Raw genomic sequence first — 24,075 nt, forward strand, 5'->3', positions numbered from 1 at the left:
TCAGACGGGTCCTTGTCCCTCCCTTCTCTCCATCTGTCCTGTTACCCTCCCAGCCGCTTCCATTCCCGTCCAGAAGCCTGTCGGGGCTGTCGACGGTCCTTTTCCAATTGAGGAGAGACCGCTCTGGATCTAGCTGTGACCTCCGCCACAGGTACAACTATGCTAGCCCGGCGTGGTGTCGTGTCCTCCCTCAGTGTTTGCTCCTTGCTTTCCCTTAGAGCTTGGCCACTCTGCTGATTACGTCTCAGATTCTGAACCAGATTGTGGAAACCCTTCTTCCCTACTGGCTCCAGAGGAAGTACGGCCTCCGGGTGAAGAAGAAGGTGCAGGCTTTAAAGGCAGACGTGGACGTCACTCTGTACGAACAGATCATCCTGGAGAAAGACATGGGCACTTACCTGGTACGTCGAGGGCGTGCTGTCTGCCTGTGAGCGGGGACAGCAGCTCTCTTGAGGCAGAGACTTTCCTTTCCTTCTTTTTGCATTTCCACACTGTAAAGAAATAATTAACTACAAAGTTGTCGTCTGTAATGCTAAGTTTACTCGGGACGAGGGTGAACTCATGGTTCATATAACTCTCTATCAGCCAGTAAACGTACCAAGCTTCTTCTGTGTGCTGCGAATGCGGATATCTCCTCTTTGAGTTCATGTGGTAGGTTACTTCTCCTGAAATCAACCTCCCCTAATGCAGCCAGTACAGAGGGGAAATGTCGGTTTTGTTTTGCTTAAGCTCAGGTTCAGAAGGGAGAAAAATCTCTGACAAACTTTTACAGAGAAAATTACATCAAAAAATAACTTCTTTTACCTCTTACAATCTCATACATTCTTTTAGGCTATAAAAGCTTAAAAAGACAGATTCTTAATCCCATTCTTCCTTCAGTGTCCTAAAAGTTGAATGGACTTAGTGAAGCCGAATCATAATCTCAGAAAGGAAACAGATCTAGTTAAAGAGATAGGTAAATAGGGGGCAGCTGGGTGGCTCAGTGGATGGAGAGCCAGGCCTAGAGATGGGAGGTCCTGGGTTCAAATCTGGCCTCAGCCACTTCCTAGCTGTGTGACCCTGGGCAAGTCACTTGACCCCCATTGCCTAGCCCTTACCACTCTTCTGCCTTGGAGCTAATACACAGTACTGACTCCAAGACAGAAGGTAAGGGTTTAAAAAAAAAAGGTAAATGAAGTCAGGTTACAGAGTAAACTGTTTGGAGGGTTCAGATGAGCTGATTAGGGTGGAAGGGAGGGATTTTCATATCACTGATGTAACCAAGGAGTCAGAGACAGCTGAGGATCCTGCCTCAAATCATTCAAGTCAGGTTACTTGGGGAAGCCTGGCTTCTTGGAGGAATTTTTGAGGCTGGGAAGTAAAAAAAAAAATTGTCGTGGTACAGGTTTCAGGCAGCTCACTCACCTCCTAACTAGGAGAAAAGGGCTTGACTGTCCCCTCCCCAAATAGTAAAATTTAATAAAAGGAAATAAAACATTCTCATAAAAGTATAAAAAAGGCGTTCCCCATCCTCAAGGAGCATGCAGCCTAATGGGGGAGGATGACCCAGAGTAGGTGCGAGGCAGGACTAATTGGGGGGCGTAATGAACAGGTAGTAAGGAGGACAGTGTGTGGGGAAAATAAGGAGCTGGCCTTGGGTACCCTCCTAAAGGAAGGTTCTTGTAGGAGGCTCTGTCCCCCAGTCAGGGCAGAGGATGCTACGTAAATACGAGTTCTCTTCCAGGATGGGGCAGGATGGAGTACAGAGGAGGGCACCTGGGTGGGAAATGAAGACATGACTGCCATATTCAGGGGAAAAGTTATCCAATGAAAATGTAATGAGCTTCCCCCAGTCAGAAGATTGATTGCTTTATTTCCTCAGAAGGTCATCAGTGACTTCCTGATGACCAAATCCATTGGCCTTTTCTCTATGTTGTAGAGATTTGGGGCATGAAATTATGCTCAAGGCCCCCATATTGGCAGTTTCTCATCATCCCCCTAAAAATAATTTCCCAAGGCTGATTTTACATTAGACCTTCCTTGGGTCAGTGTTATTTCTAGTGACACACATTCTACCTAAATTTTAAAATGAGGTTAGTTCTATCTTTTCCCTTTAAAAAATTTCTGGCCTTCTGATCCCGCTGAAAGGCTTCACTTTGAATGGTAGGAGGTGGGACAAATGAGACTAGATTTTTTTTGAATGAGTTCATAAAATCATGGGGACATGACAGAAGACTATTATTTGTTAGTGGATCATTCTGGGCCATTTGCTTTCTCTTGGAAATGAATATCTTTTAAAAAAAACTATTTAAACATCCTTTTTATTTTTGCTTCTGGAGGAGCCAAGCCTAAATTTGCATTTCTTTTTCTTTTTTTTTTATTTTTTTGCATTTGTTTTTCTTTCTTTTTTTTGCATTTGTTTTTCAATTCAAATGTTGGAGGTGGAGGAGCTGTAAGACTCTACCATAGACTGAGTCAGGGGAGATGTGTGTGCCCTGAAAATTATTAATGTTTCTGTTTTTCATGAGTTGTCCATGACATTTTCTTTTCACCGACTTTCTTTTTCAGGGTACCTTTGATGATTACTTGGAGCTATTTTTGCAATTTGGATATGTGAGTCTTTTCTCATGTGTCTATCCATTAGCAGCTGCCTTTGCCGTCCTTAATAACTTTTCTGAAATTAACTCAGATGCCTTAAAAATGTGCAAGATCTTCAAGCGGCCATTTGCAGAGCCTTCATCAAATATTGGTGTCTGGCAGGTAAGTTTTTTTTTTTAATCTTCTGTTTTTTTAAAAAGCAAAGACATAAGGGATCTGGGTTCTAGTCTTGGTTTTACTTGCAACTTGCCTCTTGAGAGGCCTTAATGAAGTCCCTTCACTTGGCTGTACTTTAGTTCTCCCATCTGTCCTATTTACCTTTTTAGGCTTCTCTTGGGTCTTGTCTTTGGACTTCAAATTTTTGTTTAGGTCTGACTTATTCCTCAGGAATACTTGGAAATCATCTACCTTATTGAATGTCCATTTTTTTCTCTAAAAGAATATACTCAGTTTTGTTGAATAGGTGACTCTGGGTTATAAACCCAATTCTTTTGCCTTCCTGAATATCATACTCTGTGCCTTTCAATCCTTTATTGTAGAAGCTGCTAGGACCTGTGTGATCCTGATTGTAATTCCATGGTACTTGAATGGTTTCTTACTGGCTGTTTGAAATATTTTTTCCTTGGCTTAGTGGCTGTTGAATTTAGGTATTATATTCCTGGAAGTTGTCATTTGAGGATTTCTTTTTGGAGGTGATCTGTGAATTCTTTCCATTTCCATTTTATTTTCCTGTTCGAGGATCTCTGGGCAGTTATCTTTGATAATTTATTTTAATAATATGATGTCCATATGATAGCCAAGGTTTTTTTTATCATTGCTTTCAGGTAGTCCAATAATTCTCATATTGTCTCTCCTAGATCTATATTCTATGTCAGTTGTTTTTTTCATTTAGATATTTCTCTATTTTTTCATTCCTTTGATTCTGCTTTATTGTTTCTTGATTTCTCATGAAATTATTAGTTTCTAGATGGTCAGTTTTTATTTTTAAGACATGGTTTTCCTCTGTCAGTTTTTGGTTCTCCTTTTTCAATTGACTCATTTCTTCTTATATCACTCTCATTTCTTCTTGCATCACTTTCATTTCTCTTTCCCACTTTTCCTCTACCTCTCTTAATTGGTTTTTGAAGTAGTTTTTGAGTTCTTCCAGAATCTGTGTGCAATCCCTATTTTTCTTTTGGACTTTGGGTGTGTTTCCTTTGCTTATACTATCCCCTTCTCTGTCTGTATTTTGTTCCTTGTCTCCATAAAAATTCTTTAGTTAGGTGCTTTTTTGTTGTTTGCTCATTTCCCCTATCTAATTATAGATTGGCTTGGGGGAATGATGTGATGGTCTGAGGGCTGAGAGCTCTGAGAGCCCCCTCCCCCTGATGATTCAGTTGACCCTTGAGATGCTGATAGCTTAAAGACTTGCCTCAGGCTTAGGTGTAAGCTTTTGATCTCACTGTGGTCTTGATCAGGTCAGAGAATGGTCAAATTCTAGCCCCAGGCTTAGTCTCAGGTTTTTGGTTTCACTTGATCCATTCAGGCACACACTTGGTTGCCTTGTCTTGGAACTCCGCCCTGAGCTTTAGGCAAAAAGATCCATACTCATTACTATCATTCACCCCAAAGTGTGAATTAAGTCCTCACCAAGCCCAGACTAAAATTCCCTGGGCTGGGGTTCTGGACTTCTCCATAGATTTGAAATTTCAAGGGGTATGGGTTGGCTTGTACCTCTCTTTTACTCCGGCTGGGTCTCAGGGTCTGGATGCTGGCTCAGGCATAGGTTCCTGAACTTTGGACAGCAGATGTAAGAGTGGGGGTGTGTGGCTGATTCTTGGCTTGCTCTTCCCTCCTTGCTATAGCTTCTTGCTGGGTCTGCCCTCCTCTCACATCAGTGCCCCAGATGTTCTTTGCTTACCTTTTGGGTTTTTCTTTTTTGTGAAAGTTGTTTCACTCTGTCTCCTTGTTGGTTCTTTCACTCCTGTATTCATTTTGTGGCGATATTTTAATCTTCTCATGGTAGCACAGAGCGGCTGAAGATTACTCCACCATCTTGGCTCCATCCCTCTCCCATCTGTCAAATAAGAATATCGAAATAATTGACTTCTTAGGCACCTTCTAGTTCCACAATTCTGAATCCTGGGTTCACACCTGTCTTATATCTTTAGTGATCTTATAATTCTGTCCAAGGTGTCTTATGAAACTTTAATGATTGGAGGACTATCTTGTAGACCTGAGTGATGGGGTAAGACAGAATTTCCTCAGCCACAAAAGCAGCTCATGGGTGTGTAGCCCTCTTCCCACAGAAGCCCTCTCAGGTGATGCTGAGTGGTGCCATCCCTGCTTTAGAGATAGGGAAATGAATACAAGGAGACTTGTAGGGAGGGCTCATCAGCCTAGGGCCACAGGGGTAATAAATGGATGACTAATGGGTCACCCTTTGCTCAGTCTCTTGAAGGATCTTTATGTCTTTGGGGATTTTTTAAAACCTTTCCTGCTATGCTGTAGACCAAGGTGCCATTTCAGAGAGCCCCCCTATTCTTTCCCCCCTCCCTCCTCCATCTCTCTCTCTCTCTCTCTCTCTCTCTCTCTCTCTCTCTCTCTCTCTCTCTCTCTCTCTCTCTCTCTCTCTCTCTTTCTCTCTCTCTCTCTCTCTCTCTCTCTCTCTCTCTTTCTCTCTCTCTCTCTCTCTCTCTCTCTCTCTCTCTCTCTCTCTCTCTCTCTCTCTCTCTCTCTCTCTCTCTCTCTCTCTGTCTCTCTCTCTCCCCCTGCTTCCCCTTCTTTCTCTCTCTCTTTCCCTCTCTCCCCCAGCTCCCTCCCTCTCTTTCTCTCTCCTTCCCTCTATCTCCCTGTCTCTCTCCTCTCCCTCCATCTTTGTCTCTGCCTCTCTCCCTTTCTATCTCTCCTTCCTGCCTACTTTCTCTGACTTCTGTTTCTTTTTTTCTTCTTCCTCCCTCTTTTCTCTCCTTGTCTCTTCCTCCCACTAATATGGAAGTACTTACCTACAGCTGCTGTTATCTGCCTGCTATCTACTTTCCAGGTTGGTTGCCCTGGTCTTCCTTAATGTAGCCGTTTCTGAGACACTCTTTTAAAGGGATTCCATAAAAGCTTCAGATTTTATAAGGATTTTAAAGTTTAGAAAATGTCAAAAGCTGGCCAGTGGGAGAAGACATTAAGTAATTGTTGAATTCAATCATCCATTGTTGGACTTCTTTTAAAAGTTATGTTTGACACCAGTAATGATAGAGTACCTGGCTACTTAGCACTCTGCAGGGAGTACATACAGCCCTGATAGGCCTTGGAATCTGAATAATGTTCACAGCATCACTGATGTGAGGTTTAGCTACCCTTTTCTGGAAAAGGAACTACGCCAGATCTGTTCATTGACTTGTCAAAAAGTTCAGGATCCCTCAGAAGTGGAGGGAAGAGTCAAAGGGAGGCAAGCCACGGACTGTTCATGGGCCTCACTGTTCTGCCTTTACACCCACCCAGAATCTAAAAGCTTCGGTACTTCGGGGGACAAAGCCACCTCTTTTACACGGAGACACTGTAAAGTGGTGATGGGGGGACATTTGGTGGGCACACAGCATTTTATCAGTGCACTCGTGTCTCTTCTTCATTGTCATTCTGACCCAAGAGACCCCAGTCCTGGATTCCTGCTCCCTGGTACCTTCTCTACCCCTCCCAGGCCACTGAATGCTCTTGCAGGAGGTCACAAAATGCCAGGTGGATCCACTGCAGTTAGGTCCTTCCTTCTCGAGCTACGTAGCAATTCACTTTCTGCTTTCCTGAGGAGGCAGAAACCAAGGGAGGGAACCTCTCTTATTTAGTCCTCTACCCCTCAGGAGCATTCCTCCTCACACTGTGCATTCTCCTTCCATCTCAGAGAAAAGGGTAGCCCTTGTCTCCACCAGAACCAACTCCCTCCCTAGGGCCTATTTGCAAGAAATAAAACTGTATTTGAAGTCTCATCTGCCTCCAATTGAATGAAAAATCCTGCCTCATCTCAAATGAGAATTCCTGGAAAGCGCTTTTCAGGCTTTAAAGACTTACGCTTGCTGGCCATTTCTAGTAACCATATATTATGGCATGTTCTGGACCCATCTGGATTGGCGCAGGTCTGGGCTCTCGGCTCAGCCTTCTCCATCCCTTTCCCGAGTCCTTATTTGTGTGAGGACGAAGCTTTTTCATTCACCGGTCCCATCAGATTGAATGCAAAAGCAACGGGAAAATCCAGGTGTTTTCTGTTCGTCCGTACACTAAAGAGATGTGCAAAAATATATCAAGAAGCCCCACCTTTCTCACTAGATTTTTTGTTTAGGAAAATATAGTTATTGTTCATAAAATATATTCTTTGTGTGGCTGTGGGACGGCTTTGTTATTGTTATTTTAAAATAAATCAATAAATGTCTTTAAGATGTGAATCCCGATATAGCCCCCGCAAACACTGTTCAGTCCTCGATCCCTTTTTAGAGTAAAGGGGTGCGGAGAGCAGTCGGAGACCCCGGCTATCCGGAAGAGCTTCAAACCCGATCGAGGCCTTGGAACCCCCGGACAGTTTTCCGGAGGCTCCCGCGTTGTGGCCAGAAAGGAGGCCTTGGGAGGAGCTGGAGCAGACCGCGGGGCTTGCCAGGCTCACGGCTTCTTCTCTTTTCGTTTTAGTTGGCGTTTGAGACCATGAGCGTCATCTCCGTGGTCACCAACTGCGCGCTGATCGGCATGTCGCCACAACTAAACGCCGTGTTCCCAGACTCAAAAATAGACCTTATCTTGATGGTGGTCGCCGTGGAGGTAAGTGAAAACTACGCGGTGGGGCTGGTGCTGTTTGGTGGCCGCGCCATGGCCGGGACAACGGCGCGGAGCCGGAGCCCACCGGCCGGGCGCTGCTTGCCCGGATGATTTCCTTGAATCTCCATGTGAGAAAGCCGGGACTAAGGGAAGCGCCTTCCCTGGCCCTTTCCCGGCCCTTAAGAAGCGCCTGCCGAAGAGACAAGCCCAGATGGGCCCAGGGAGGTCCCGCGGGGGCGGGGCGGCGCAGACCTGGGTGCGCCAGCGCAGCTTCCCCTTGTCTGGGCTCAGGGAGATCCGCTTCTGCTTTCCCCATGAGACAAGCGCCGCCGCGATCCCGTTGGATACTCTGAAAGGCTTCTGATGGGCTCCGCTCCTGGTTGTTACAGGTCTTGGGCGTTTCCGCGTCCCTGCTTCGGGCCCAGCCCTGGGCACTCCAGGAAGGCACCCGTCCGGCTTCCGCCCTGGGCCTGGTGACGTGGGGGTCCAGGTCTAGGCTCGGCCCTTTTCTGGCTTCAGCACCCCTTACCGCACGCACCGACCTCCCTCCTGCCTGCGCCTCAGGACAGGCTTCCTCCGGCTCCTCCTAGTCAGGGCTGGCGTGACTGGCCGAGCCAGAGGGACGACCGGTGGGCCCTTCCCCGGCTTCTTGTTCCTCGTCTCGGGCCTTGTTTCTAAGGGACCCTGGCCCCTGGGAGAGGCTCCATGTCCGTGCCGGGCCTGGTGGAGGGCACAGAAAGGAAGGGTGAAGAAGGGCCCGGAGGCCTCCGCGGGCGTGCCGGGCGTCACTGAACCCCAGATGCCTGGCCCTTCTTGGGCCAGGGAAGAGCAGGATGAGCCACCTCCTCAGGCAGTGGTGACATTGCGGCTGCACCCATTTTCCAGAGGGGGAAGATGAGACTCGCCCAGCCCCTGTGCTGAGAAGGGCTCTAGGAGGTTTTGCCAGGGGAGGGCGCTGCCTCAGGGGGCTGTTAGAGCGGCGCCCGGGCCGGGGGCCCAGAGGACGAGGCCTTTACACAGCCTGCCCCATCGAGGAGACCGGGCTGAGGATGGCAAGGTCTGTCAGGCTCCGGAGGACCCAGGGAAGCCGTCACTAGGAGGGAAGAAGCTGAGGAGGGGGAGGAGGGGCTGACGGGACACACCCAGGGTGGGCCGCAGAGGAGGGCCCAGACGGAAGGGTCCCCTCTTGTCAGTGCTTTAGAGAGAGCGAGGACGGCGGGATTGTTTGGGGCAGCATCCGTGGGGCGAGGGATTCTGGGAAGGAGCAGGGGAGCGAGAGAAGAACCAGGGGAGCTCAGGACTGGCTGGGTTTGCTGGGGATGTGAGGGCCCGTAGCTGGGCTGGTTCATGCGGAGACTTCCCTGAAGGGAGCACGGGGAGGGCAGAGCAGGAGGGACGAATGACGGACCCTGGGGCTGGGCCAGGGCTGCCGAGGCCTCTTCCTTGTGCTGCGGAGGGCCCGCTGCGCCCCTTTCCGAATCACACCCAGGAAAATCCACGAGCGCCCTGAAACCCGTCCAAAGACTAAAGGGGAACTTGGGCTCCGTCGGAGCACTTTGCCCTGGTGCAGGGACAGTTCTGTAAGAGGAGAATGGAGAGTCCCCCCTGCTTTGTCCCGGGCCCCCTCTGGAGAGCGGCACGTCTGGAGCTGATCATTTCAGAAACAGACAGAAAATGCACGTCATGACGTGGAATCGAGAACCTAAAATGTCTCTGAATATAAAACAAGGAATCAGCAAATCCTGGGGGCTTCCGAAGAAGGGGATCCCCCAGTGTTCCCCTCCTCCCTTTGTTCCTTCAGTAATTGCACATCCGAGGCGTTTCTATACTCACTTAGAAGGCAGCCTGGTGACGCCAGAGTAGACACAGCTCTGGGCCTGGAGTTGGGAAGACCCAGGTTCTAATGCTGCGGAACCTGGGTCCAGTACCTAACTGTGGTGTCTCAGTTTCTGAGCTGTAACGTGGGGATAATCCTCTTTGTAAAGCACTCAGCCCAGTGCCTGGCCCAGAGTCGGTGCCCAGACCCAGCCAGGCTTTGGGGGGCCGACTCTCACTGTTATGGTAGTGATCTCTCCGCTGGAAGCTCCTTTGGCTTGGCCTGGGAGCCCCTCTCCCCATGGTGAGTGGCTTCTGCCTTGGCTCAAAGTGTGGAGAGGCTGGCTGGTTCTTGGGTGAGCTGAGTGCCGGGGCTCCTCCCCTGGGCATCCTGGGCTGAGTCACCAAGCTCCTTGCCAACCTCGGTTTCCCCCTCTCTGCATTGAGAGGCAGTGGACCCTGTGGCCTCCCTCTGCTGTCCAGTGAGGACCTTGGGCCTGGCTCAGCCACTACTGCCCCCCCCAAACAACTCCATCCAAAGAAAACCAGCCTCCCTCCAAAGCAGCCTCTGCTTCTCCTGCCCTGTGAAGCTTGGGTGCGCATCCTGCCTTGGCCACCTCCTCCGGCCCATCCCTGACCCTCCTGGTCAAAGCCACACATCTGGGCCATTTTCCTCCTTTCTCAACCGAAGTGGGTGGATGAGCCTATCCTCCATCTCCTTCTCGCTCTCCTGTACGCCTTTAAATGCCCAGAGCATCGCGCAGATTACTAAGGCCACGAACTGAGCCTGAATTCGGGGGAGGCGGCGGCATTGGGGCTTGGGGGGCTGTAGGAAGAGCGCTGGCCTGGGCTGTTGGTCCAGCCAGGAGCAGAGGTGCTCCTTAGCCCCAGACAGACTCGGTTTGCTCATCCATACGATGGGCTGAGTCATGCCATGGCACTGGCTCAGATCGAGGAGCTGCCTAACCTGTGTAGAGATAAATACAGCCATATCTAGTCTGTGTGGGCAGAGAGAGACAGAGACAGAGACAGAGACAGAGACAGAGAGGAGTGAGAGAGGGAGAGGGAGAGAGACAGAGACAGAGACAGAGACAGAGACAGAGACAGAGAGAGATCGCATCCCTTCATGCCATCTAGAAATGTCCATCGTCATAACTCTGGCCTAAAATTCTTTCATGTGCCTCAGTGCCGGCACAGTAGTCTGTCTTGTCCTTTCATTGAAATCAGCCCTGATGTTCCCACCACCTCACTGACATCCGGAAGCACCAAAAGCCCAGGTTTCCAGTCGTTCTGGGGCAGGGCCGGGTCCGAGCTGTTGCCGTGGAAGCCAGGGATGGATGGGCCCAAAGAAGCAGGGCAAGTCGTGTCAGATGGTTTTGATGCTCAGAAAAGAACACATAAGACAGGCGTTCTTCCCAAGCTCCCCTTCCCTGGGTAGGGGCTCCTTCCCCAGGAGATGGCGACCACCATCCCCCAGATAGTCAGGAAATCTTCAAGCTCCAGGAGCCTGTAGAATGCATTGCATACAGTCAGTGTGCAAGCCATGCTTGTTGGATCAAACACCTCCAAACAGTCTCCCTTTTAAGAGGTTCCTTTAACCCTGGAAGGAAGCTGAGAATTTGAAGATCAAAAAACTAAAAGAAAATAATTAAAAGGTCAACAAATAGGACCTCTTTGAGCAGGCTAACGGGATTAGAAGTATTTAGCTTGTGGAAGAAACAGACGTCTTGGTAGGAGTCCTGGAGGAGGGTGAAGGTCTCTTTCCTGGGGTGCCCTCTTGGTGCCAGCTTCTGTAGGGCAAGCATGGTGGGTCTGCCCAAGTGGCAAGGAACCCCCCAAGGGATGAGGAACTCCCGCTGTCACCATTCCTTCCTCTTCTCTTCTAACACACTGACTGGAAAGACAAGACTCCCTCCGTGCGTCTGCGTCCTAAGAATAAGATCTGAAAAGCTTTAGCTTGTCTTGGGGAGGCGGAGGAGCTCCCAGCCTGGGAGTGGGGGAAAACAGTGGTCCCAGAGAGGAGGCCTTGGACCCTGGACAGTTGCCAAAGGGGAACCAGCAGCATTTGCCAACTAATTGGATGTGGATAGGTGAGGCTTGGAATTCCTGCTTGTCTGCTTTCAGGAATTGGTGTCACCCCTTCTTCAGCTCCCTCCCCACGGCATCCCATCTGCCTTTGCTCCCTTGAGATCTCTTTGCTGAGATCCTGCACATCCCCTCATTGGTCCCCCCCACCTGACACTCCCTTTCATGTCTAGGAATTTTAAGGGGGGGAAATTAATATGTGAAATAATTTTAAATTACCTGGAAAAAATCTCCGCGCCCCCCCCCCCCCGCCCCAAGAAATTGGTGGTTGTCTAATTTATTTTTCAGTCTTGAATGGTTAAGGACAGACAACCATTGGCAGAAACAGGACTGGTGTCTGCTGCCATTTTCATTGTTCCGTATTCATTTTCTACTTCACCATCAAAGAGGACAATTACAAATTAGCTGCTCACCCCCCTCCCCCCCCCCCCACCCTGCAGTGATATCTCCATGTTTAGATTTCAGGTTGGTCTCCTCTTTACATACCGTAGTAGACATGAGACCGTGCCAGACAGTTTTCTTTTAATTAAAAAATGATGAACACAGTTTGCTTTGACTGAAGAAATAACCCCCTCAATACCCACCCTCAGTTGTTAACTAGTGCCCCCCCCCCCCATGGACTATTAGCAGAAGGAGGGGAGGGTTCTGATTTCTCTGCTGCAAGGCTCAGGGTTCGGCTGCCTTTCTCCCTTGACATTATTTGCCATGTTGTTATCCTCATGTACAAATATCAGTCTTTTGCGGGCCACAGGCTATGTGTGTGCCTGTATCCATCTTCATTCTTTTAAATGCTGCTTGAAAATGTTTGGTTACCTTTAAATCTGGAATTAGAGCTCTTGCACTTGCCTTCCGTCGTCGCCTTTCTGGTTAGAAAGTTCAATAATAAATGAAATGCATTTAAATTTCTTTTCGCCGCTTGATATGCATGCATGACTCCTGTTAGTAGAAGGTGAAATTTAATAAAAATGTCAGGAAAAGAATAAGACTGATTGTGGGTATTCTTGCCTTAAATTGCGTCTGTAGGCTGTAAGTATTCATCTTGGTTTGATTTGGGTGGGAAACAATTACATAAAAGAGCGATCACATGTCCTCTCTTACATTTGCTCCCCCTTCTGAGCCGTTGTGGGTCCCAGAGATTGTGGCTGAGGCTTAGGACAGCATCCGAAAGGAGCCACCCAGAGCTCCCAGACTTAACCTGTGCAGGCCCAGGCTCACCGAGCGATGGGGCTGGCCGGGACGGTCACCGGCGGGGGCCCTGGATCAGGGCTTTACTGGTGTCACCTCAGGCCAGTCGGTTGTCTTTTCTGGGACTCAAATGCTCTGTCTGAAAATGAAGAAGTTGGATTCAGCGACTCCTTAAGGGCCTTCCAGCGCCAGACCTCTGACCCGGGCACCTGACCGAGGCCAGCCACAGTGGGAGGCAAGATTTGGGTTCCGTCTTCCTAGAATCAAAGGATTTTCTCTCCTTGAATCATTCTTCTCCCACAGAAATGAGGGAATATTCGAGCCAATTACTCCTTATTTGATTACTTTCTTTTAGAGCAAACCAAGATGGGCTTTATTTCGTTTTACACCTCTGGGGGCCTTGAAATTTCAAATTTCTACTCTCTCATCATCCCCCACGAGAGCTCCCTGAGGGAGCCAACCAGCCACTGCTGGCGTTTCTGAGATTATCCTCTGCTGTAATGCTTAGCCTTAAAATCTCTCTCTCACACTTGCCTTTCTACCCCCCACTCCCACCCAAGTCCTTCCAAATAGCAACACCTTCCCGCTTTCCACCGTAGTCATGTGTTTAAATATATGCCATTTAGCGTTTTGTTAAAATAGAGTTTCACTTAGTAAAACCCGGCTTCAGATCCTGTTTCTCCATGGATTGACTGTGGCTTAGAATAAGCTTTAAACACATTCAGTCTCAGTTTCCTCATCTGAAAAATAAGGACGATTTTAATACCTGCAGCATCTGCCTCCGAGTTGTGAGGATCACATGAAAAAGTGTAAACGCTTTGGAGACCTTAAAGTTTTTACACACACACACACACACACACACACACACACACACACACACACACACACACATTCACAAACTTGAGTTTGTGTGTCAAAATGAAACTCACAGAAAACATTTTAAAAACTGGCTCCTCCCCCACCTCTGCCCCAAATAAATAATTATTTTATTCTAATGCATCCAGTTCCCATAGACAGGCATCATCTGTGTTTATAATTGTGACCAAAAATGGGCTGTTTATTCAGTAAAGTAGAAAAATGCAGTTTATGTAAATGGTGCAATTATTGGGCTCTGCACCATATAAGTATGTAAAGTCATTCTGCAGTTTTAGTCATTCAGAATGTTAAAGAAGGTTAATCAAAGCCGCCAGTGATTTAAATTACCATATTGTTTCTATTTATGAGTCCCAGCTTCAGACACAAATAATTTCTTTTCATACAAAGAAGCTGACTCCTAATATTTTTAATTAAAAATGATATCATATCCCAGTTTATTTTTTATGAAAGAAACGATAATATCATGAATTTTTAAAAAAGAATAGATAGTCCTATAGCCTTCTATGTGTTTACATATTCAATCATGGCCTCTAGAAATTAAAAATGTAAAGGTATTGCTGTTAGTCTTTTCAGTCTGATAAGTTGCAGAATATTAAAGTAGAATTTTTTATAATTCCATAAATCCATATAAAATAATCCATAAATCCATATAAAAAAGTGTGCTGGCTTTTGAGCATCTTGATGAGAAAAGTACTTTTAGTTAAAGGTTTGATTTTGCTTGATTTCTCCAGGCAAATTGAAAAGTAGAGAAAATACCTTTCTGTCTTTAGAATTTCTATTCATAAATAAAAGAATACTTAAGAGGTTTAATCGTGATGGGGGAAGAAAGCGGTTGACTTTTTGTGTTTCTAGAATAAATTGGGGAGATAATTGATATCTGGAATAATTAACTTAAAGCCTTTTTCTTAACAACAAAAGATGGTTCATTTTGTTTTTTTGTTTTTTTAATGTTCTTGACATTTCCTCAGACTCTTGTCTTGCATTCTCTCTTTCTAGGCTTTCTGATATAGAATTATCTGTATTCATTGCATCCAATTTGTCACTTGTCACTCCATTATTATATTATTATATTATATTATATTACAATATTATAGTATTGTATAGTGCTCTATATATGTGCTCTAATATAATATGCCCTAATAAAATATGCTCTATTATAATATAATACACTGTAGATGAAAACGCACAAAGACAATTGTCATTCTCGGTCACCGAGAGACTACATAATATAATATAATATAATATAATATAATATAATATAATATAATATAATATAATATAATATAATATAATATAATATAATATAATATAATATAATATAATATAATATAATATAATATAATACAATACAATACAATACAATACAATATAATATAATATAATATTACAATATAATATTACAATATAATATTACAATATAATATAATATAATATAATAATACAATACAATATTATAATATAATACAATACAATATAATATAATATAATATAATAATACAATACAATATTATAATGTAATATAATATAATATAATAATATGATACAATATTATAATATAATATAATACAATACAATATAATATAATAATACAATACTATACTATACTATAATATAATATAATATAATATAATATAAAATACAACACAATATTATAATGTAATATAATATAATATAATACGATACAATATTATAATATAATGTAATACAATATAATATAATATAATATAATAATGCAATACAATACTATACTATACTATACTATACTATAATATAATATAATAATACTATACTATATTATACTATAATATAATATAATATAATATAATATAATATAATATAATATAATATAATATAATATAATATAATATAATATAATATAATATAATATAATATAATATAATTTATTATATTTCTCCTACTACCAACCATCAGTCCAAAAGCACTTCCATCCTTTGTAGGTTTGCATCTTTGGGGTCGTGCATGATTCTTCACTGCCTCACTTCCATATTCAATCAGTTGCCGGTTCTTCTTCATCCTATCTCAATTTTGTTGTCTTTCAGTTGTGCCCACCTCTTCAGGACCCCTTGGAGGGGGTGGAGTTCTTGGCAAAGACAGAGAGTGATTTATCCTTTCCTTCTCCAGCTCATTTTACCAATGAGGAAGCTGAAGCGTTAAGTGATTGGCTCAGGGTCACACACCTAGTCAGTGGCTGAGGTCAGACACTTCTGTTAGCCAGGTGGGCTTTTCAATGGACTCTACAGACAAATTCCTCTTCATCACCTTCTAGGCAAGAGGGAGAAACTGGCCAATAATTCTGTGAAAATACTGTGAGCCAAAGCACAGAAGGTCATTTCCTAGCTCAGAGCTCATTCTGGGTCACACTCATCATAAGCGACTGAGCAGAAGCCACCATTTCCTGAACCCGGTCAAATGCTTTCAATCAAGAAGACGAGCCTGGGCACCTTGAGGGCCACCTCACGGCCCCTCTGCCCTGCCAGTATCCATTGGATGTCACCCAGCCACTGTCTTAGTTAAGGCCCTCATCATTCCTCTTTAAATGATGGAAGCTCTTTAGATTGTGCTTCTGGCTTCGCTGAGGTGTAGGAATGTGTCCTCCGACTTCTTTGGGCATGATTCAACGCGGAGAATCTTTAGTAAAGAAAGACAATGGTGACCGTCCAACTGTAGGCTGAAGATCAGATTGTTACTTTTGTGTTTCTACTGCCATCTAGTGTTCTAGTGTAACAATTCAGGGCCATTGAACAGGATGCTCTGAATTATGAATTTATAATGACTATCTTCTCCCCTGTTTGGTTGAACTGAAAACATTCTCCGGAGAGGAAGGGGACCTGTAAGCAGGCCCCATTTTGCCATCAGAGTTTTCTTTTGGGAAATAGTTTGTTGGGTTTTTTTCCTCTAATATATCTTCAAATAAAAGGAAATATAGAACTGACAAAAATCCCAGTTTTGAAAATAATTTTGTTAATTTTTATTTAAGTGTTGGGTTTTTTTGTTGTTTTTAGATGAGGTCACCTTCGTTTCTTAATCTATTCCTTGCTTCCTGCAGAAAGCTATCACTTCTGACGAAAAATAAAAACTAGGAGAAAAAAATGGATTGTTGTCAAACTAATGAATATGTTAACCAAATCTCTCATTATATTCAGTATTTCACATGCCTCATCACCCACCTCTGCAAAGAAGAGAGGGGGAAACAGTCTTCTGTTTCTTCCTTGGGGGCAAACTTGGTCCTATCATTTTGCAGCCTTCGCTTTTGATTTTGTTGCTGTTGCAATGTTCATTTCCCTCCTTGTAATCATTGTGTGTGTTGTTTTCCTGGTTCTGTTTACTTCACTTTGCATTCATCTCTGTGTCTTCCCATGCTGCTCTAGTATTCTTCCCAGTCATCATGTCTTCCAGCCCAGTAGTCCAGTTTCTGCTCTTCCCCAAACAATGGACTTGGCCTTCAAAGCACCACCACCAGCAACTTACTATTAAAACAATGCCTGAAGCCCCTCTCACTGCTTGAGGCTTTCTTTCCTCCCTGCCTCCTTTCCCTTTCCCATTCTCCCATTCTCCCCTTTTTACTGCCGCCGTCCTGCCTGTGTTAGAAGTTCAGCACTCTGTGTCTTGTGGTCTGTTGTAAAGAACGTATTCTGACGAGGAGGGGAGACTTGTGGACACAAATAGGGCTGACTAAGGGAGAAGGAGATAATGAGGAAGTCAGACAGTGCTAGGAGAAATTGAAGGGGAGATCCCGGGGCCCCTGGATTGGGACCTCAACCGAGTCACAGACTCTTCTACTGACTGTATCGGAAGAAGAGCATCCGCCTCAACATAACGGACACTGGCGGGAGGGATAAACGGCTGCCCCAGGGGAATGTTTCCATCGGGGGCCAAGCAGAGCAGCCAGACTTTCTAATAGAGAGCCCTGAAGTGGGAAGGGCTAGAATGAACCAGAGACACCGAGTAATCCGTCCGGCTTGACCACCACTCGGAGGACACAAAGGCGAGCTTGATGGGATGAGGCCGGACAGGGACTGAGCCTGGAATTTCAGGATTCCCCCCTGCTCTGCACCGGACAGAACTGTCAGAGGGAGGAAGGGAATGGCCCGTGCCTGCTGCCAGCAGCCTTCCTAGAAGCAGCTCCTTTTCAAACCTGAAAATAAGACGCCCTTTTCTTCCTTGTGTCAGACTGAAGGCATGGAGTGGATAGACACGGGTGCCCCACAAGCCTGCTTTCAATTTTTGTTTTAAACCCTGACCTTCCATCTTAGAATCAATACTGTGTATTGGCTCCAAGGCAGAAGAGCAGTCAGGGCTAGGCAGTGGGGGTCAAGTGACTTGCCCAGGGTCACCCAGCTGGGAAGTGTCTGAGGCCAGATTTGAACCCAGGACCACCTGTCTCTAGGCCTGGCTCTCCATCCACTGAGCCACCCAGCTGCCCCGTGTATTTTTTAAAAATCTCATTTTAGTCACAATTGTCTCCTTCCTTGGGAACAACCGCGACCACTCAGTGGCTACCAAGAGGCCTTGTCGGAGTGTGAGCTCCGATGATTTTGCCTTCCTTGTCCCCAGATAGTTGGTGCTCTAGCTGGCACATAGCATGAGCTCAAGGGCCGCTTGCTGGGTCACTGACCGACACAACCCGAAGGTCTAGAAAAGGGAGTTCTTGGCCTTAGCCGATGGTTCCTCGTCAGAAACAAGCCTGGCCTCATCAGTAGACAAGGTGCTCAAGACGGCCCGTCCTCGGAGGATGCGGGGGCTCAGGGGCCTTCTCCGGGCACACGGACCTCGGTTTCCCCCTTTGTCCCCCGCCCAGAGCAGGCCTGACTCTTTTCACTCGCTCGTTCATGATCTGCATCAGGGTTCTTTTCACGTCTGGGACGTGAAAGCCGGCTTTTCATTTGCCTCGACAGCCTTTCTGGTTTGGAGGACGCATTTGGCGGCTGGCATCTTAGCTGGTTCCTGCGGAAATGCCTGCCTGCCGGCTTCTGTCTCGGGCTTAGAGAAGGCTCTCCCAGCACCCACTTCCTTTGGGCGCCTCCTGCCGGGAAGTGGGGGGAGGCGGGCCTTGGACGAGTCCACAGAGAAGCCGCCATCCTCAGGGAGGACCCGGTGGCTCGCAGAGGCTAGAAGCCCGTCGCGCAGCCCTGCCCATCTTGTCTTCAGCCGCCGCTTCATCCTGGGGCTGGAAGAGAATTCCGGGGAGCGTCCTGCAGAGACACAGCAAATGGAGCGAGGCGGGCAGGAGCTGCCACTTGGGGTCCGAGCCTGCTGCTCCCCCCACGAGGATGCAGACTCGGAGGGAGACGGGGGCTACTACTGACTCCAGTGAAGGTCCGTCTGGGGGGGTCCCTCGATGAGCCCCCCTGGCAAGCAGCCCTCCTTCCTGCCCACCTGGCGCTTCTGCCATGAGCTTTCTTCAAGCCCCTCTCCCTGCCCTTAGAAGAGCCGACGGTTCCCCGCCCGTGCAAGTCCAGAGCTGTGGGGACCCTCGGGCTGAGCCACAGCACTTGGGTTCCCCGGCCAGCCGGGTCATCGTGGGGGGGGTCGTGGGGCTAAGCAGAGCCGAAATGTGGGCTTTTGTCATGAACGGTGGGATAAAAGAGCGGCTCAAGTGGGCCCCGCGGCCTCGCGACGGGGAGGCCACAAGCCATTCGTGGCTTCTGGGGAGATCTGGAGCAAGTTCTCGCAGCCTCTGACCGTGGGCAGCATCAGCCGCCCGAAAGCTCGGGGTCTTAGTCTGGAAAGAGGAGAGAACCAGACTCCAGCCCTGTCCCTCCAAGGGTTCTCGGGGGGTCCGAAGACCTCCCCCGGCTCCGTGTGGGCTGCTTCGGGCCTGCAGGGCAGTGGGGCCGCCATGGCGTGTTTTGGTTTGAAAGGTTTCTCATAAGGTTGAGAGCGAGACTTCCTCTGGCGATGACTGTGTGGCTGTTAGAGGGGAGCCCTTCCCAGTAAGCGGGCCAGGAGTGACTAGTGACCAGGGAGAGCCACTCCCTAAGAGAGGGACATGGGCAAAGAAGGCTCATGGGGGAGGGGGAAGGAAGGGCTTTGGGGTTTGTTTTTATGTGGGGGGGGGGGTAGAGCATAATTATGTGAGATGCTTGATGAGGGCCGTCAAGTGGGAAGGAATCCTGGCCCCGCTGGCCTCAGTACAACGTCTGATTTCGGCTGGAATGTTTTCGATTCAGACCTAATCTCTTTTAGTCATTCCATGCTCTGGTCTTGGGAGGATCAGTGGGGATTTGGGGGTAAACTTTGCTCGGATGCCCCAGAGATGCTTGAGGCTCCGTTGGTAGAAAATTGAGGAGAGGACCATTTCCCTCCCCTTTCTAGCTCAGCCAGCCCTCCTCCCAGCTTTCATCTCAAGTTCTAGTCTTTCTCGGGTACAAAATGGTGGCCAGTGGCTCCACCAAACACTACTTAGGGAGTTTCCTGGGCTTCAATAAGAGTCAGCCATCTTCTGGGGCATTCCCACGCTGAGTGTAACGTGGGCAGCGAGGGGAGAGGCACGGTGCAGGAGGCCTAGGGAGGTGGTCGTCCCACCGTCTCCTCCCCGGGCCTATTCCATTTGGCGTCCAGGTCTGGATGCTGCATTTTGGGAAAGTCTCAGTAAGCTGCAATGTTCAGAAGAGAGTCACCAGGAGGGTGGAAGACTTGCAGGAAGATTCTGTACGAGGACACAAGAAAGTAAATGGGGGTTTTATTTAGCCAGGAGAAAAGAAGGTGGGGGTGGGGGCAGAATCGTTTTCTTCAAGTATTTGGACTTGTATACTTTGCCCCTAAGATGAACAAGGAGAGTAGATTATACTTTATTATCAGGAAGAAGCCTCCTCACAATTGGGGTTCACCCAGAGTGGGAGAGGGGAAGTGGGGTCCTGCAAGACCAAAGGAGGTCTTTGAGAAAAGGCTGCATGACTCCTTGTGGCTGTATGCGAGGGGCCCTCTTTTCTGGGGTAGCTCAGCCTGGAGGCCTTCTCAGGGTCTTTCCAGCCAACCCATTCCTGAACAGGGATCTCCTCATTAACCTCCTCCCTCGGGTTCTGCTGGCTCTTTCTCTGCAGGATTTCTCCATGGCCTGGACCCGACATTCCTTCCTGTTCATTTCTTCACGCGTTAAACCATCCTTTGTAAAAGTGCTAAGAGTGCCAGGAAAGACCCCCTCTATGTCCTCTCCAAGCCCTTTCCTGCTCCCAAATCTAGCGTTTTCCCAGTGCCTGCCATCAGAGCAAGCCCACGTTTGTCCTCCCGCCCTTCAGTGCCTCTTGTGGTTCAGCACTGTGTCTCTTCTGAATCTCTTCTTAGCCTCCTTCCCTCCATTTGGCCTACTTGAGAGGTTTCCTGTTCTATCCAAGAAGGCCTGGGGACCCTCGTTTGGAGGTTGGGGTTCCTCTTTCACTAGACCATCTCGAGATTGAGAAAAGAGTGTCCCACACAGAATACACAATGTAAATGGCTTGTGTGCTTCATGTCATCCCCATTTTACAGATGAGGAAACTGAGGTCCAGAGAAATTAAATGACTGGTCCAGGACCCCACCGCCAGCAGCTGACTAGAGCTCAGGCCCAGACATTGCTTTCTACTGTACCGTATGCTCTCTGTCTTGTTCTATTTTGCTACTGAATATTTAGGAACCATATAATGAGGAAGATGATTAAAGAAAGCAATCTTAGGATGGCTGCCTGAGGTCGCTTTTGTATTGGTTGTCTTGACATATATTCAGTCTAAATCTAGAGGCTAAACGACATGAGAAAATCTATTGCTCGTGGGCCAGAACCCTGCAGAAAAATGAGTCGTTTGTCTTAAATGTGAACTCATCAAGGACAAAATGCTTGATATGGTTGAATCAAAAATGTAATTAAGTCTGCGATTTGACTCGAATCTGAGGAATTTCAGCGTTGGATGTTTTTATGGCTTGTTAAATAAGGGCTTGTCCAAGAATTCCGTGTTGAATGCTTCTTGGCGCCCAGCGTCGCTTCTAGGTCCGAGGGAAGCGCCGGCCTAGGCGAGCATCCTTTCCCCGAGGGGAAGAAATCCCGGAGGTGCTGTCTGGTTCTCAGAGACGCCTCCTGGCGGGGCCTCCGAGAGGGCCAAAGCAGGGGCTCTTTGACGTGCCGGCGCCGAGAGGACCAAAGCAGGGGCTCTTTGATGTGCCGGCGCCGAGAAGACCAAAGTAGGGGCTCTTTGACGCGCCGGCGACGAGAGGACCAAAGCAGGGGCTCTTTGATGCGCCGGCGCCGAGAGGACCAAAGCAGGGGCTCTTGGACGCGCCGGCGCCGAGAGGACCAAAGCAGGAGCTCTTTGATGCGCCGGAGAGGACCAAAGCAGGGGCTCTTTGATGCGCCGGCGCCGAGAGGGCCAAAGCAGGAGCTCTTTGACACGCCGGCGCCGAGAGGACCAAAGCAGGGGCTCTTTGATGCGCCGGCGCCGAGAGGGCCAAAGCAGGAGCTCTTTGACGCGCCGGCGCCGAGAGGGCCAAAGCAGGGGCTCTTTGATGCGCCGGAGAGGACCAAAGCAGGAGCTCTTTGATGCGCCGGCGCCGAGAGGACCAAAGCAGGGGCTCTTTGATGCGCCGGAGAGGACCAAAGCAGGAGCTCTTTGATGCGCCGGCGCCGAGAGGACCAAAGCAGGGGCTCTTTGATGCGCCGGAGAGGACCAAAGCAGGGGCTCTTTGATGCGCCGGAGAGGACCAAAGCAGGGGCTCTTTGATGCGCCGGAGAGGACCAAAGCAGGGGCTCTTTGATGCGCCGGAGAGGACCAAAGCAGGAGCTCTTTGATGCGCCGGCGCCGAGAGGACCAAAGCAGGGGCTCTTTGATGCGCCGGCGCCAAGAGGACCAAAGCAGGGGCTCTTTGACGCGCCGGCGCCGAGAGGACCAAAGCAGGGGCTCTTTGACGCGCCGGCGCCGAGAGGACCAAAGCAGGAGCTCTTTGATGCACTGGCGCCGAGAGGACCAAAGCAGGGGCTCTTTGATGCACCGGAGAGGACCAAAGCAGGGGCTCTTTGATGCGCCGGAGAGGACCAAAGCAGGGGCTCTTTGATGCGCCGGAGAGGACCAAAGCAGGGGCTCTTTGATGCGCCGGAGAGGACCAAAGCAGGGGCTCTTTGATGCGCCGGAGAGGACCAAAGCAGGAGCTCTTTGATGCGCCGGCGCCGAGAGGACCAAAGCAGGGGCTCTTTGATGCGCCGGCGCCGAGAGGACCAAAGCAGGGGCTCTTTGACGCGCCGGCGCCGAGAGGACCAAAGCAGGGGCTCTTTGACGCGCCGGCGCCGAGAGGACCAAAGCAGGAGCTCTTTGATGCACTGGCGCCGAGAGGACCAAAGCAGGGGCTCTTTGATGCACCGGAGAGGACCAAAGCAGGGGCTCTTTGATGCGCCGGAGAGGACCAAAGCAGGGGCTCTTTGATGCGCCGGAGAGGACCAAAGCAGGAGCTCTTTGATGCGCCGGCGCCGAGAGGACCAAAGCAGGGGCTCTTTGACGCGCCGGCGCCGAGAGGACCAAAGCAGGAGCTCTTTGACGCGCCGGCGACGAGAGGACCAAAGCAGGGGCTCTTTGACGCGCCGGCGCCGAGAGGACCAAAGCAGGGGCTCTTTGACGCGCCGGCGCCGAGAGGACCAAAGCAGGGGCTCTTTGACGCGCCGGCGCCGAGAGGACCAAAGCAGGGGCTCTTGGACGCGCCGGCGCCGAGAGGACCAAAGCAGGGGCTCTTTGACGCGCCGGCGCCGAGAGGACCAAAGCAGGGGCTCTTGGACGCGCCGGCGCCGAGAGGACCAAAGCAGGGGCTCTTTGACGCGCCGGCGCCCTAACAGTCCCTTTGAAGTCACAGGATATGTTTAACGCCCTTCTAGGGCTCGAGAGGGTGGCGAGTGGCTGGTGCAAAGGGAGCCTCTCTTGGTGCTTTTTGAGCCTTCGAGGGTTATAAGGGAGATCGGGGTGCCTCTCAGGCTGGTGCTTCGGGCTGAGCCAGAAACGTGGGTGTGGGGGGTTGAGCAGTGCTCCCCAGCCAGAGGAAGCCAGAGTGGCCACAGCATCCTGGAAGGAGCCTGGGGCCACAAGGGATAGAGAGTCACGCCGAGAGAGGAAGTCCCGGGTTCAGATGCGGCCTCAGACTTCCCAGCCAGGTGGCCCTTCCGCCTTGGAACCAATCGATATGCATTCTAAGAGAGAAGGGAAGGAGCAGCAGCTTCGTGTCACGGGGCTGGAGGGGTGGCCTCGCTCGGCAAGTCCTCGCCTCCGCTTTGCCTCAGTTTCCTTCTCTGTAAGATGGAGTGGCAGAGCCGGGCGCTCTCTTAGTCCTCCAGGTCCGACGTTCTGTGATTTTCTTTGGCGTTTCCTGAGTTCCTCGAAGGCTGTGTACACGGCCGCGGCAAAGCCTTCCAGGCCCCGAGCGTCTCTGCAGAAGCCAATTCATCTGTGTCCGGAAGGAGCGCCTCGTCGCTGCGGCCTGACCCCACAGGAGAGCCGCAGAAGCGGCTCCCATCGACCTCCTTTTCCTCTTCCCCTCCGCAGCGCTGGAGGCCGGAGGCCGGTCCCCAGAGCCTGTACCCGGCCCTCTGCCTCCCACCTTCATGGAGGCCTCAAGCCATGATATAAAAGTCCTCCGTGCCGAGGGCATGTGTCAGGATCTGAATCCAGGACAGGAGCCTTTGCAACATCCATGGTTGGGAGTGGATGGTGATCCAGCAAAGGATCCCGAAAGGCAGGCCCAGCTGGGTGGGAGAGAACCAGGCGGACCGTGCTGCGAAGGAGCCCCCCGGAATACGGGAGG

At 49.0% G+C, this 24,075-nt stretch overlaps 1 protein-coding gene across 3 annotated transcripts in view; it reads left to right on the forward strand.

The window, feature by feature from the left end:
- The window catches only part of ANO10 (anoctamin 10), a 213,615-nt gene that overhangs the window by 41,781 nt on the left and 147,759 nt on the right, over positions 1-24,075 (forward strand). For all 3 annotated transcript variants that reach the window (XM_007505242.3, XM_056800402.1, XM_007505241.3), the window contains exons 9-11: positions 219-401; positions 2,548-2,739; positions 7,222-7,350. In XM_007505242.3, the coding sequence (XP_007505304.1) occupies positions 219-401; positions 2,548-2,739; positions 7,222-7,350 (504 nt within the window). The remainder of the gene's footprint in view (positions 1-218; positions 402-2,547; positions 2,740-7,221; positions 7,351-24,075) is intronic.

This window comes from Monodelphis domestica, chromosome 5, assembly GCF_027887165.1.
Source record: "Monodelphis domestica isolate mMonDom1 chromosome 5, mMonDom1.pri, whole genome shotgun sequence".
Taxonomy (NCBI): domain Eukaryota; kingdom Metazoa; phylum Chordata; class Mammalia; order Didelphimorphia; family Didelphidae; genus Monodelphis; species Monodelphis domestica.